At 36.3% G+C, this 14,768-nt stretch overlaps 1 protein-coding gene across 1 annotated transcript in view; it reads left to right on the top strand.

Annotated features, from left to right (window-relative positions):
• Positions 1–14,768, top strand: part of LOC149791826 (T-complex protein 1 subunit epsilon-like) — a 47,005-nt gene that overhangs the window by 5,154 nt on the left and 27,083 nt on the right. The window contains exons 2-5 of the mRNA XM_089970337.1: positions 3,539–3,764; positions 9,194–9,392; positions 11,198–11,390; positions 13,146–13,295. Of these exons, the coding sequence (XP_089826463.1) occupies positions 3,539–3,764; positions 9,194–9,392; positions 11,198–11,390; positions 13,146–13,295 (768 nt within the window). The remainder of the gene's footprint in view (positions 1–3,538; positions 3,765–9,193; positions 9,393–11,197; positions 11,391–13,145; positions 13,296–14,768) is intronic.

Below are 14,768 nucleotides of genomic sequence, written 5' to 3'. Positions count from 1 at the left end.
ATTCCTTGTCCTATTTAGCATGTTAGCCGCTACTGTAAAGCTCTTTATGGCACAAAAAGCAAAATGCTTGTCCTGGCGTTCAGTCTTCATACAGATTGACCAATTTTATTCTCATCAACTTTACATTCAAGCTATTCTCATTGCCGCACATTTTTCAAATGGTTATTCAATCTCGTATCCCGCTCGAAAATTCGAATCGCCATGTTTAGCAAACATGCTCTTTCCCATCAGTTTCTGTTAGGCGACGATTCATTGGGCAATTACAAAATTTTGACCAATCAGAAAGCTTTATACAACGATCCTCTGTTAAACAATAAATGGAACAAATACTTATATGAAAGTTCGTTGCGGAATGGGACCGGATAGAGCATTATTTAAAAAAAGTTTCGGAGACAATATTAAAAAAATGGGTCCATATCGAGGAAATTCAGGTCAGGAGAAAAGCGAAATTCTGTTTTAAAATGGAAAACAAGATGAAAACTTGTTTGAGGGCAGTTAAATCCAATTGAAGTTAAACAAAAATACAACAACAAATTTGAAAAAGAAATTTAACAAGGAAAGATGTGGAAAGAAGTTATAAATTGTGCCCAAAATAAACAATAAAATTACAGCTACAGTATCAGAAACAGGAAATATAAATGCTGCTGAAAATCATTCAAATTGTACAAGAAACAATAAATGTTATTATATCTTATTGATATTTTTATTGAACTGTCACTGATATTACAATCACAGAATATCACTATATTTTCAGTCATTTAACTTTACAGGCACACAAAAGCCAAGTCCTAATTATGCCTTATTTAACTGATGTAAATGACTGAGTTCTTCATTCCACCTAGATGTTGGTTAGAAAATAAACTAAGTCCAGATTCCTCCTTTCATATAATAGAATTGCCAGTGACTAAGTTCCTAATTCCACCTAGATGGTGGGTGGAAAATCAACCAAGTCCAAAATTATGCCTAAAGATGTATTTATAGCAGGAATTTGATAAAAGTCCATCTTAGAGTTAGACGGACTCTAGATGGATTCATCTTTGACTTCTCAAATTTTCCATGTCCGCCTTTGTATTAACCAGATTTTTAACATTTTAGGCAGATTCCACCTGGAGTCTGCTTAAGTTCCAGGTGGAATCTGCCTAATTATTTCGTACAGGTATTGACGGTCAGAGGGGATGGAGTTATTGTCATAGCATTTTTCACTAATTCATGTCCAGATTCACTAATTTTTATCCCTATTTTCACTAATTGCAAGCCTGGAAGGTTGGCAGCTATGCATGTACATTATATTTCTGGAGTAAATTCTATGTTTGGTGACATGTAAATCAATGTGGAATAGCACAACCATCGGTCCTGTGGCCATTTTAAATTTTGAGCTAGATCTGGCTGTTAAAAATTACCGGTATGTCTAAAGTGTACGCATGATCGTTCCAGAATGATTTGCATGCAGCAAGATTAAGCATTTTAATGATCAGGTGACATCAGACCCACATATCGTCCATCATAAATCAACATAGTTTTGGGGGGTTGATTTATCGGACTAACATGTACTTAGAGTTTCCTTGATCCTTGCCACCCCATTTTTTTTTATTTATTTGGACATGATGTTGGGGTGTAGAGTCCATTCCCTGTTGAAAAGTTCGAATTCGCTGACACCATTTGGTGTTGGCATGGGATAGCTGCTTACTAGCTGGCCCAGTAAACTTGAACCTTTCATCAGAATATACCTGCATGAAATCAATAGTAATGATTTATTTTCTCAGAAATTGTGATAATAGCCTCTGTTATGTCTTTAATCCTTTAAAAAGTAATATTCAGATTCTTGTGAATAAAATATGGAAAGGACACAATTATGTTTATTGTACATCATATGCCAATTTGAGTGCATCTTGTGGCTCTAGATATGATTGCCATTGTCATATGAAATTGACAAAGAATTTCCAAGAATTACGTCAAGTTGAGAGGTAGCAACAATCCATCAAGTTGCATAGGCTTTGGAACTAAAGTTTGTGCAACTGTACTAGTGGTAAATAAGATCTACTCGTACAAACTTTTCAGTTGAACATAATGCTATAATTGCTGCATCAAACTTTTGATTACGTTTTCCAGCTTTACAGTAGCAGTAATTGATATTTTGTTACACCTTACTGAAAACTGGTCAATCTTACAGGGGAAAAAAATCGGCTGTCTTACTGAGATGGACTTGTTGGGGTTGGGAGGTCTGCAGGGTTAAAAAGGCATCAGAACAAGCTACACAGTGCCTTTATTTCAGCAGTAAATTCTCAACCCCAAAAACAAAAATCTTAGGGTCAGTGTCTTACATTGTAGGACTAGTGATATGTCTTACTGCCTCAATAAGGGCCTTGTGTAACATGTTCCCAAGTTTGCTGGGAGGAGAATGAGGAATTCAGAAATATCTCACAATGGTAGCCCATGTTGACACCCTTCCACAAATTTAAATCTAATTGATTATACTAGCTTTGTTTTCTTTATCCTGATGGAATCAAATCTGAGAGTAGCAAATGGACATATTTTCTTGTTCTGTTCAGCTGGTTGGAATGTGATGGAAGCTGGGAATGCCAAAATTGGATTAGGTTGATGAATATTTTTTTAATGAAACCAATAAAATTATAGTACAATATTGAAGAAAAAAAAATCATTTCCTGAGTAATGTAGTCGTGGGCTCTTTAAAACCTAGACAAAGTCTCTTTTTTATCTGGTAGCGGAGATAACCAGGTCAGGCACTATTTTAAAATTGATCTTTCGCATGAAATAAGGTTGGAATATTGGCCACTGGTTGGTAATTATTTATTTAGACATCTTTATATGTGGATGGTAAGTAAAGTCCATCTTCTTGTCACCCATAGCATTAACTCCTTTAGAACAGTAACTTTTTCTGTAGTAATTCCTGTGAGAACAACACCGATGTATCCATAGTCTGTTGACCATTTTTAAAATTGCTGATACATCTGTGGAAAGCAGTATCACCCTAAGGTAAGAGTAATGCTTGGAGATCGTGTAGCAAGGACTATGTCAGTAGGAACTGACTGATGCCTGGGACAGCAATGGTTAAGTTGTGCTGCCAGCAGGGCAGAAATTTGATTTTATGAGAGAGGGAGGGTCTTGTTAGAAATTGTTATAAACACTTGAATTATTGTAATTAAATTTTGGAAGAAAAGTTATGTTTTCTTGTACATCTGTTATTGTATTAACTGAATTTGTGACAATATCGCAAGTGTAAAATTGATATGCAGATACATGGGGCTTACTTTGCCAGTATTTGTTACTTGAGCATCGTGATGAACTATGCTATGTGTGCAAGTTTGTGTATGAGCCAGATATAGTGGTTATGTGTACATGATTATAAATGTAAATTAGGCAATAAGTCATGTCCATACTTGTCTTTAGTGAAAGAATTTGGCAAGGTCATAGCTTGGATTATATCTAAAGAAAAAACGTGTAATTTGGCAAGGTCATAGCTTTGATTATATCTAAAGAAAAAACGTGTAATTTTTTTCCCTCTTTATCATTTAAACAGTCCCATATTATGGCTGCCAAGAGTGTCTCCAGTGTTTTGAGAACATCTCTCGGACCAAAAGGCCTCGACAAGATCCTTGTTAGTTCTGATGGAGATGTCACCGTGACGAATGATGGTGCCACAATTTTGAAGAACATGGATGTTGAGCACCAGATTGCCAAACTCATGGTTCAGTTGTCGCAGTCGCAGGATGATGAAATAGGAGATGGAACAACAGGAGTTGTTGGTTAGTATTTGTATTTGATTAAGATAGTATATGCACCTCATGTGACATAATTTAATCTTTATACCTATTTTCCTGATATTGGGCACTTCAGGGGTCAAGCTAGGCTTGAATTTTTGGACAGAGGAAGCTGAGCTGAACAGGGAGTGAAAGGAAAGCAAGAAATGCACGATATATATCTGTGTTTTCATTTGCTTATTTTAGTTATGTCCTCTGTTTCTTAGTATTTATTTTACATTGGTTTTAAGCAATACTTTATTTACAAGTTTTAAACAGATCTGTGTTATATGTTTATTATAGACATAAATTGTACATGTATGCAAATTATATTCATAGTGAATGTGTACTTACTTGAAAGTGTGCATGTTTGGATGGAAATTGCAAGTTGGTAAAATTGCTTAATCAGCTACCGGTGCATTGTCTCTCGCAATTTATTTACTCTTCTTGGAAAATAACCTTTGTTCTTTGATTTATTTTTCATATTAAATTACAGGATTTGATACTTTGTTTGTAACCATACAGTGATCAGTGCTTGAGTGGCTCAGTGTGGTGTTTTGAAATGTAACATTTACTGGCTTAAGCTGTGATGTTGTGCGTGTCATAATTGTTTGTTTGAAATTGTCAGCGTAACAAACAGCATAGACCTAAATTGCTACAGGGTTACAGTGCAACAAACAGCATAGGCCTAATTGTTGAGGTGTTATAGTGTAACAAATAGCTTAGACCCAGAAATGCAGCAGGTTAAATAAAATTTGATCTGATCATAGATTGGTTTGTGTTTAGTGCACAAAATGAGGATTTTCTTTTCTACAGGCCTCAGATTTTCAGTTTGACATTTTGAAACATTACCACTTACCAGTCGTTACTTATAATGCACTTGTTTGCGGTATGGAACTATTTGTATTGCTTCCATACACATAAACAAATGACTTGGCTATCCCCACATGCCAGATATAAATATAAGTGGGTAAGGGGAATAATTAGCTGCCTGTTGTTGTTGTGGTAGGATTTAACGCCATTTTTCAGCACATGATAGGCTATACATGGTGGCCATTATTAATGGTGGTGGAAGAACCCGGAAAGAACCACCGATGCACGAGAAGCTACTGGCAAGCTTTCTCACATACCCACATTGGCTAAATCTGAGACTCGAACCCATGCAGACAGAGGTGAGATGGCAGTGATCCATAACAGAGAGCGCATTAGACCACTCGGCCGCTGCCTGTTGTAAAAGACGGCCAGTACCATCTAAACTTGGATAGAACTTTCAAAAGTGGCTTACTTGTTGACAGATGGACAGAGCAAACCCATCATAATATCATGACTGCACAAGGATGGTCCTGGCTTTTAAAAAGTAGTCGCTCAAAAATTTGTCAACCTCCATATTTTGTTGCCAATATTAAATAATGTCGCCAGAACAAGTAGTGGATATTTTTCCAAGTCTGTTAAAGTAATAGGCAATGAAAATTGAAAAAGATGGGATAATTATTACTTTATTGACCAAAAGCATGACATGACTGCTTTGCACTATTAAAATGTTATAGAATGTCACATGATGCTGATTCCTTGACTTCTGTAACCATCTCGACAACTATTACATTGGCCAATGACTGCTGAAACTCCCTGGTGCTTTTGTGACTGTCATACGATGTGTGCACATCTACTTTAAGGTCTTGGGACCCTGAAATGGAAATAATCATTAATTTTTTATGCCATAAATATTTAATTTATAATTATACATATTCTGATTATGTTAATATATATTTATAAGTAGCAAAAAAATGGCATTAATGGAGCAATGTGGTTAGAGTGTCTGCCTCGGAAGCGGGAGGTCGTGGGTTGGAACCCTGCACAAGTCATACCAAAAACTTACAAAAATGGTACTAACATCTGCCTTGCTAGCTGCTCAGCATTACAAGGTTAGTGTTAGGACTGGTCAGTCTGGTTTCAGAATAATGTGACTGGGTGGGGACATAATGCTACATGTCTGCGGCATAATGCCCCAGTGCTAGACATCACTATATACTGCCACACTGCAGACATCATAGCCAGATTGTAGTAAGCCACAAAGAAAGTGTTCCTCATGGCAGTGATGACATTTTTACTTTTACTAATAGCAGTGATCTTCGCTACTGTCATAGTTTTTGCATACCGCATCATGGTTAGTGCACAGTAGTCACCTGAAAAAAAATGCATTATCAAATGTAAAATATCTACTTTCCTGATATCTACAGTGTCGTGCTCATTTTTTTAATAGAAACACCTGGTATTAAGCATAACTATATTATTCTCCAAATAATAGTTTTGTAAGGACTTTTTAATACTAAAGTCCTATGATTGTACTTCGCAATGCAAGATAAGTGACATATAATGCAACCGTTGATTTCATGCACTGAGTAATTAAATGCCCCTCCCCTCTTTTTTATGGCTAGCTTCACAAAGAACATTTACGTAAAACAGGAGTTCAGAAATTTATTTTTGCCACGCTTGACATGCTTTGCATTGCTTATAGTGAATTGCTTCCTAACTCCCAAGAATGATCACTGAATGCTGTAGAATTTTTCTCAACAAGCAAACTAGGATCTCCATTCTCACCAGTGAAACTTACATGAGTCAACACCTGGCATTAATATACCATATAAATAAGCATTAATTACCATCATTAAATTAAAAGGAGTGAAGAAGCATATCACAGAGCATATGTTCCCCCCCCCCCCAAAAAAAAAAATCAGTTCGGAAAAAATTTGTTATTGAGTTAACAGTGTTATATGCATATACTAGTTAACAACAAGGTGTGATATAAAATGTGGGAAATTGTTATCACATGTATGGTAACTTGAGACAACATTGAACTGTTTACATAAATTCACACCCATTTTAGGCATTGTTAGTTATAACAAAAAAAGGGCATGGTTTATTTGTCAACCTTCAGCTATTGTATTTAATATGAAGGGGGGGGCAAATAGCAGACTCCACAGGGAGAAACTGCGCGACCTTTTTGAGAATTTCACATGTATTGGACCTGAAAAATTGGAGAAATTTAGTGAAAACAAAGCTTAAATATGCAACAAAAATCTTCCTGATAGTAGGTCCCAATCTGTGTGTTTTCGGATTTAATCTCCCGACTTGGCTTTTGAAAAGATTTATATTTTGCATGACATGCTAAAATAACTGTACGGTATTAACTAAATTTATTCCGCTACTGTTTGAATTCTTTGGAAATGAATTCTTTCTGTACATTTGAAACTTCAACACAGAAGGAACATTTTTCATTGGAACGTATTCGGATTTCTTGGAACTATTGGAATTGATAGGACTTTTAGGAAATAGGAATTCGTTCACCATGCTGTAAGTTAATTTGTATTTTGAGAAATAAATTTTTTTCAATTATGCAAAACTTGTTTGTTTTGCTATTTCTTATGCAGTCGTAACATGGGATTGTCAGCAAAAGTAAAAGATCAGTGAGCAAAACTAACATGTTACTTACCCTGCCTGGATTCATGTTTGGTGACTCACCTTCTTCAAAATGTCACAGCCAGTTGTAAATGAATTGAGAACTTGTGCCTTGATACATATATCTCAGCTACGGACACCCAAGTTTGCAGCTGTCGAGAAATTTTCGTGAACTTTTGACCCATTTGTCATGTGGTGTTGCACTTGAAACAATTACTACCATCACTTCATGTAGATGATGTTGGACTGTCAGGTATAACATCAAGTTCAGTGATTGTGTTGTCTGATGAATTTGCACTAAATCCAACTGCTGTTAATTTTGTTACTCTTAGGATAAGATGATGAACATGCAACGTCTAACTTACATTTACCCATGATAATGTTGCACTGTTGACAGTATATAATTCTGATTGAGATTTTTTTCTGTTTGCTTTGTATTTATACACAGCAATCGGTACTTCAAAGGTAATCTGTTTTCTCTGAAATTTCAGCAAAACTATTTTATTGGTAATTTATTTGTAAAAAAGCAAGGATGGGTTTGTCAATACGAACAAAGGATTTTTTTATGTAACATAAGGGATGGTCCTGGCTTTTAAAAAGCTGTCGCCAGAAAAATCGCCAACCTCAATATTTTGTCACCAATTTTCAAAAAGTGTCGCTAGAACAAGTAGTGTACATTTTTTCACGTGTTAATTTAGTCTATTAATGTAACAGGCAATGAAAATTACAAAAGATGGGTTAGTTAATACTCTAATTACAAGAAGCATTAACAAAATGTTACAAAGTGTTACATGAAGATCCATCGCGATTTTAGGGCTGCCCACTTGTTGAGTGTAGTTTCAAAGTCTAATTTTTCACATCTGTGCATGCCGATTCTCATTAAATACTCGAGAGATGAGATGCAGAGTTTATTTCTGATGTCAGTTTTTATGAGGTTCATCTTACTGAATCCACGTTCACAGTCTACAGTGCTGACAGGTGACACCAGTAGTCTCTCAGCAGCACACCCCCTCCCCCTTACGGCTAGCTATTTATACACAGTAGTCGGTACTTCAAAAGGTTATCAGTTTTCTATGAAGGTTCAGCAAAACTACTGTATTGGTATATGTAAAAAAAACTCCAAAAAAACCCAGAAGGATTAGCCATTCAATTAACTGTATCTGTTCTATTCGCGTCTTCAGAAGTCAGTCAGTTGTAGGTATTGTTCGGTAGCATGATTGACTGTATCACAGCATACAGTACTCAGCCGAGATGTCAGCATAAGCAGATTATGATGTAACAATGCACTGTAAAGATGGGGTTGTCAATACGAACAAAGGATCATTTGTGTAACAGATTGATTCCAATGCATTGCCTAGTCAAGTTTGTGGCTTCCTTTCATTCTTCCTTTTAATTTATCCAGTCCAAATCCATGATTGTATGTACAAATTAAATAACCAAAAAGTCTGTCGCCAAAAAAATCGCCAGATGGGATATTTTTGTCGCCAATAAGGAAAAAAAATCGCAATTTGCGACATTGGCGAAGCCCAGGACGATCCCTGAACATAGATTTCATTGCATTGTGTATCCAAGTCTGTGGCTTCCTTTCATGGTCCCTTTGAAATTCTCCACTCCAAATCCATGTTTGTATGTACAAATTAAACAGACAAAAAGGCTGTTGCCAAAAAAAATCACCAGATATATTTTGTTGCCAGTAAGGAAAAAGAATTGCAATTTGTGACATTGGCGACACCCAGGACGATCACTGCTGCATGAAGATGCTGTGCTTACAGGTTTTTTTAACAGCTTGGTATTAGACAGCTAGCAGCTGATTTCACTGAGATCTTGTTGTGTTCTTATCTATTGTAGAGTCGATAGACTGATTTGCTTGCCACAGTTCATGTTGCAATCATGAGAATTGACAATGTTGTGAAAATGGAATGAGAAAGTCGATTTTTGTTGATAATAAATCTTCAAACATGCAGCTTTTACTCTTCCAGTTTTAGCTGGAGCCCTTTTGGAACATGCTGAAAAACTTCTTGACAGAGGGATACATCCAATACGTATCGCTGACGGTTACGAGATGGCAGCAAAGGTGGCAGTAGAACATCTAGATAAGATTGCTGAGCATTTTGAAGTCAACCCGAGCAACATTGAGCCATTAGTGGAGTTAGCTATGACAACACTAGGCTCTAAAATGTAAGTTGTGCTTAATTCAGCTCCCTGTACCTTATTGTGGCTGAGTGTATCAGGTAGTTGATGCCATGTTACCAGTCACTCGGCTTGTTGAGACAGTCCTGGAGGAATCCCAACATTGATGGCTTTGGCATCTATGTGTGTGTGTGTTCATCTGCACCCAAAATTTAGCTCATTGTTAAGTGTACCTAAAAGAATTCGAGTAATTTGGAAATCTATTTTATTGGCTTTAATTTCTAAAATTTACACTAGATATTTTGGATTTTTTTGAGCAGCCAAAAAAAACCCAACCATCTACACATGGACAAAAGATCAAGTTGTTTAGATTAGCACTGTCACAAATTTGGATGAAACAAATGGAACTTTCCTCATTATGTGGCAAGGTGCCAAATGCAAACTACTTGGAATGTAAATTACTTGCAGAAGTAACTGCAAGTTTAAAACCAGACATTGTGGCGGTTAATGTACATTACTCCATTAGCTTGGCACTAATTGGTGTTTTGTGTTGCTATGGCCTTTAGCCCTTAACATTCATTAAACTTCTTTGTTATGCCGTTGAAGTAATTCAACTTTTTTTTTAGAACGGTCATGACAGGTGTTTGATTAACAAGACTAGATGGTAGGTATAGGGTTTCTGCACAACTGGTAGAGATTGGGGGAGTAAACAGGAGCAAAAGAAATATATTAAAAATTATAATATGACTGCTCACTTAATTAGTGTGGCTTATAATGTCCAGTTGGCCCTAATTGAAGATAGAATCAATCATAACTTCACATTGAGTATTGTCTTTTGGGTGGCAATCTTGAAAATGTTGTTACTCTGTGGAAATTTGGAAATGGTTTTTCAGCACTCCGCATTTGAAAAAAGAATTGTGGAAGTTCTTTTCAGCCAGTAGAGCATCAAGCCCTTTCAGCAAATTTTGTTTTATTTTCATTTTCTTGTAGTAGGTTAAATTTAAAGGGTCAGTAGCCCCAAAATTGTCAGTTTTTATGCCTTGTCGAATACTGCTGTAACAAGAATTGGATCCTGTTGTCATTGTACTGAAAGTTTTGATCCTTTTGGTATGACGTATATTTTTGTAGTATGTGATGCCAGAATAAAGTGGCAGAAGTGTACAGCAAAAATAATTAGGACAAGGGAACTAAGAACAGTTCATGTAAACAGTGTCGAACAATTTAGAAAATGTTAACCTTTTGTATATAGTTCCATGGACAGTGATTAGTTTTCAACATGCAAAGCAGTATTTCCATGCATATATATAAATTTATGAATGTCAAGTGAAAATAAAACGTAACTTAAAAGTCAGAAAAGATAATGATTTGTTGATAGTAGCAAATAACTCACTTGTCCCATTTTGAATTTTTGACACTATAGTGCTTAAAAGTTGTTGATAATAACAAATATATTGCTAAAGTTTTCAGCTTGGCTGTTCCTGATGGTGACAGCTTGCAGTTAACTTATTGTTATCCCATCAGTGGCAGTTTTTTCCCCTGTTGATAAGTAGCAAGAATATGTCAGTGTAAAGAACCTGATCCTGGATAAACATGCAAATCGGGTCTTGAGCTTAAAATACCTTCTTATATCCATTCATGAAATGCTAATATGTTTCCTTTAGTTTTCATTCATTATTCTGCATTTGCGACCATTGAGCATTCCATTTTAATTTTGCGGGTAAAGTTATGAATTTCAGGGTCTCCAAGTAGACAAACAAAGTTATAGATCATGCAGAAAGCTGAATTTGGTTTTCTTAAGAATCTTTAACTTGAACTTTTTAAGCAATAAAAATAAATGTGTGTTCCCTTTTCAGTGTTAACCGATGTCACAGATACATGGCTGAAATTGCTGTAAATGCCATCATGGCAGTTGCTGATTTTGAGCGTAAAGATGTAGATTTTGAACTGATCAAAGTGGAAGGCAAAGTAGGCGGAAAATTGGAAGACACGATGCTTGTAAAAGGAGTAGTTGTTGATAAAGATATGAGTCATCCTCAAATGCCCAAGGTTTGAAGTCTTTAATTATCTAAAGTATGATATACAAATATTCTGATTTTGTTTTTAATCAAAAATTTTGAAGCTTAAAACATTTTGGTTAAAGTTCACATGATAATAGAAGCAAATTTACTTCACTCTTTTGTAGAATGCATTTGTTTCCATAGTTCTTCAGTTTTTGTTGATTTTGTTGTTCTGCTGACCATGAATTGAAAATAAACACGAACAAAGATCCTTCTTTGAAAACGATTGGTCCTGTTACACATCTGTGAATTTGAGTGCATCTATTTAATTATAGCGTCGCTCTGGTGGATTAGTAGTTAGAGTGTCCGCCTCGGATGCAGGTTCAACCCCCCTCCCCCTGGCAGAGTCATCCTAACATTTGCCTTGTTAGGCTCTAGGCTATAAGAGGTTGGTGTTGGGACTGGTCGGCCTAGTGTCAGGATAATATGACTGGGTGGGACATGATGTTACGCTACATGTCTGCAGCATGATGCATCAGTGCTAGACATCGCTATAAACTGCCACACTACAGACATTGTAGCGATTTATCTGAAAAATTGTTGAAGCTACATTAAGAATGAAATCACACACACACACATATTTAATGATAGTCTGATGTTGTATGAAGCACATCTCAGTTTGGTGAGTGGCAAATGAAAGGTGTGCGTGTGATTAGGATTTTTAACATAGCTTTAACAATTTTTCAGTCATATCGCTACGATGACTGCAGTGTGTCAGTTCATAGTGATGTCTAGCACTGGGGCATCATGCCGCTGACATGTAGCATGATGTCCCACCCAGTCACATTATCCTGACACCAGGCCGACTAGTCCTAACACTAACCTCTTAATGCTGAGCGCCTAGTAAGGCAGCTGTTAGTACTATTTTTTTAAGTCTTTGGTATGACTCGGCCGGGGTTCAAACCCTTCACCTCCTGCTTTCTAGCGGATGCTGTAACCACTGGGTCAATGAAAGATAATTATGCCTACTTTCTTGCGTCAGATGTGTCTGTGTCAACAGTTGTTGGTATAGGAAAGTTCTGCTCTGCAAAGATGTAAAGTAGTATAAATCATTTTAAATTGGTGAGCTGTTTAATTTGCATGGTCTTTTTTGCATAAATTAATGCAGAAAGTGTTCAGGTGAGTTACATTTTCAAGAACTGTAGTTTCTCTAACCTCTGTTCCTGTTGGATAACCAGTTTCCATTGTTACATACTTGTTAGATTTCAAGGGTGATTTTATAGGTCAAGGAAAAAAAAAGACTGGTTTTGTGCAGTTGATATGAGAAAAAAACATTTCTGTTGGACATATTGTAAAATTGCGATGTACAGCACACATCATGCACTGTGGATTCCCACCGAATCTGGTGAACATGGAAACAGGCAAGATATTAAGGCCCACAATGAGTAGTGGGTGTCCAGTCAGTTTGGTCTAGTAGAAATATAGTGTAGAGATGCTGGTAGTTCAGATTCATTTGCACAATGTAGGTCGGATATAGTTCATTAAATAAAATAACAGTAAACAATTGCTAATCTTAAGAGTACTCTGTCTGACTAATGTTTTTAACGAATGATTAAATTAGGTGCAACTATCAATCGCCTGCTGGGGTTATTATATCATGTTTACATCAGGCATCGCTTACTTGTAGTAAATTGCCGATAGCTGTATTGAAAATGTAATATGTACCACAGATTTTGATATGCTCCTCTGTTAAGTGTCAACTGTTATACTTTTTATTTGTATTTCTTTTCTTTCTTATTTCCAGAGGTTGACAAATACTAAAATTGCAATTCTCACCTGTCCATTTGAACCACCCAAGCCAAAAACCAAGCACAACTTGGAGGTGAAGTCGGTAGAAGACTACAAAAAACTTAGGGAGTATGAGATAAACAAATTTGAAGAAATGGTACAGCAGGTGAGAGGATTTGGATTTTTTGTAAACGTAGCTTTAACAAGTTTTCAGTCATATCGCTACGATGTCTGCAGTGTGGCAGTTTATAGTGATGTCTAGCACTGGGGCATCATGTCGCATACATGTAGCATAATGTCCCACCCAATCACATTATCCTGATCAGTCCTAACACTAACCTCTTATATGCTGGGTGCCAAGCGAGGCAGCTGTTAGTACCATTTTTATATGTCTTTGGTATGACTCGGCCAGGGATTGAACCCATGACCTCCCGCATCCGAGGTGGACACTCTAACCACTAGGCCACTGGAGAGGTCGAAAGTGAGAGGAAACTCACATGGTCAAGGTGTACCTGCTGTGCATGTAATAACCCATTAAGGTGAATTCTTGAGATTTTTTTAATCTAACAGTTTCCAGACCAGCCAATCCTTGAGATTTTGCCTTAAGTGAAAATTACCCTTAAAATACGGACTTACTGAATAAAATCAGAAACTATACAAAAATAATTGTTGCCAAAAAATCCCGATAATTGGTTCATCCATGTTTGATTTTGATCCGGGTTTCATATTAGATGCTTTAAACTGCACATAATTTATGCATGATCAAACTGTTGATTATAGAGCTTTTAAAAATGGCATCCAGCATGCAGTGCATGTTGAAAACGAAGCAGAAATTAAGCCTCTTAAGTGTTAATAAGAAGAATAAAAAAGGAATATTTAGATTCTTGTGAATAAAAGCTGAAAGGGACACATTGTTGTTTATTGGACATCGCGTGTCAATCTGGGTATGTCACTTGGTTTGAGATATGATTGTCATCATGTGAAATGGAAAAAACCCAAGACATATGTCAGGTTGAGAAATAGCAACAAGCCATTGAACTGCATAGGGTTTGGAACTGAAGTTTGTGAAACTGTACTAGTGGTAAATAAGGTCTACATGTACTTTACAAACTCAACCAATGTGAAAATGTAAAATAGCTTGTCAGTAGATTACAGTGGGTTGATGGGTTTTTCCTTTATCAAATATACTGGTCAACCTGTACTTCCTATCATTTGCAGAAAAATGGTGGGAAACCCCCACAAAAATATAGAAAAAACTACAATATGTGAGGTTTGCTTCTTATCTCTAGATCTTAAGGCCTTTACTTGTCTAGCTGAAGAATATGAAGGATGATCTTAGTAGGGGTGAAACGATACGCCTGTGCCACGTATCGATACGATACACGATACACAGCCTACGATACGATACATATCGATACATGTATCAAACTGAAAATGGGATTATCACAGTACATTTGATTAATCATGTGAATGTATATGCTGAATGGTATTTTCAAGTTCAAACAGTGTCAAATATGCAATGTATCATCAGTGAGTCACCTTGTTAACCTGTTATGTATAATGATAACAGAGAAGAAATTGAATCAAGATACAATGTCACGACTACTAACATTGTTGTTCTGTGTAACCAAATAAAATA

This window comes from Sinohyriopsis cumingii, chromosome 9 (assembly GCF_028554795.1).
Source record: "Sinohyriopsis cumingii isolate HCF-2022 chromosome 9, ASM2855479v2, whole genome shotgun sequence".
Classification (NCBI taxonomy): domain Eukaryota; kingdom Metazoa; phylum Mollusca; class Bivalvia; order Unionida; family Unionidae; genus Sinohyriopsis; species Sinohyriopsis cumingii.
The sequence above is the reverse complement of the archived record's forward strand: the minus strand, read 5'-3'. Positions and strand labels throughout refer to the sequence as shown.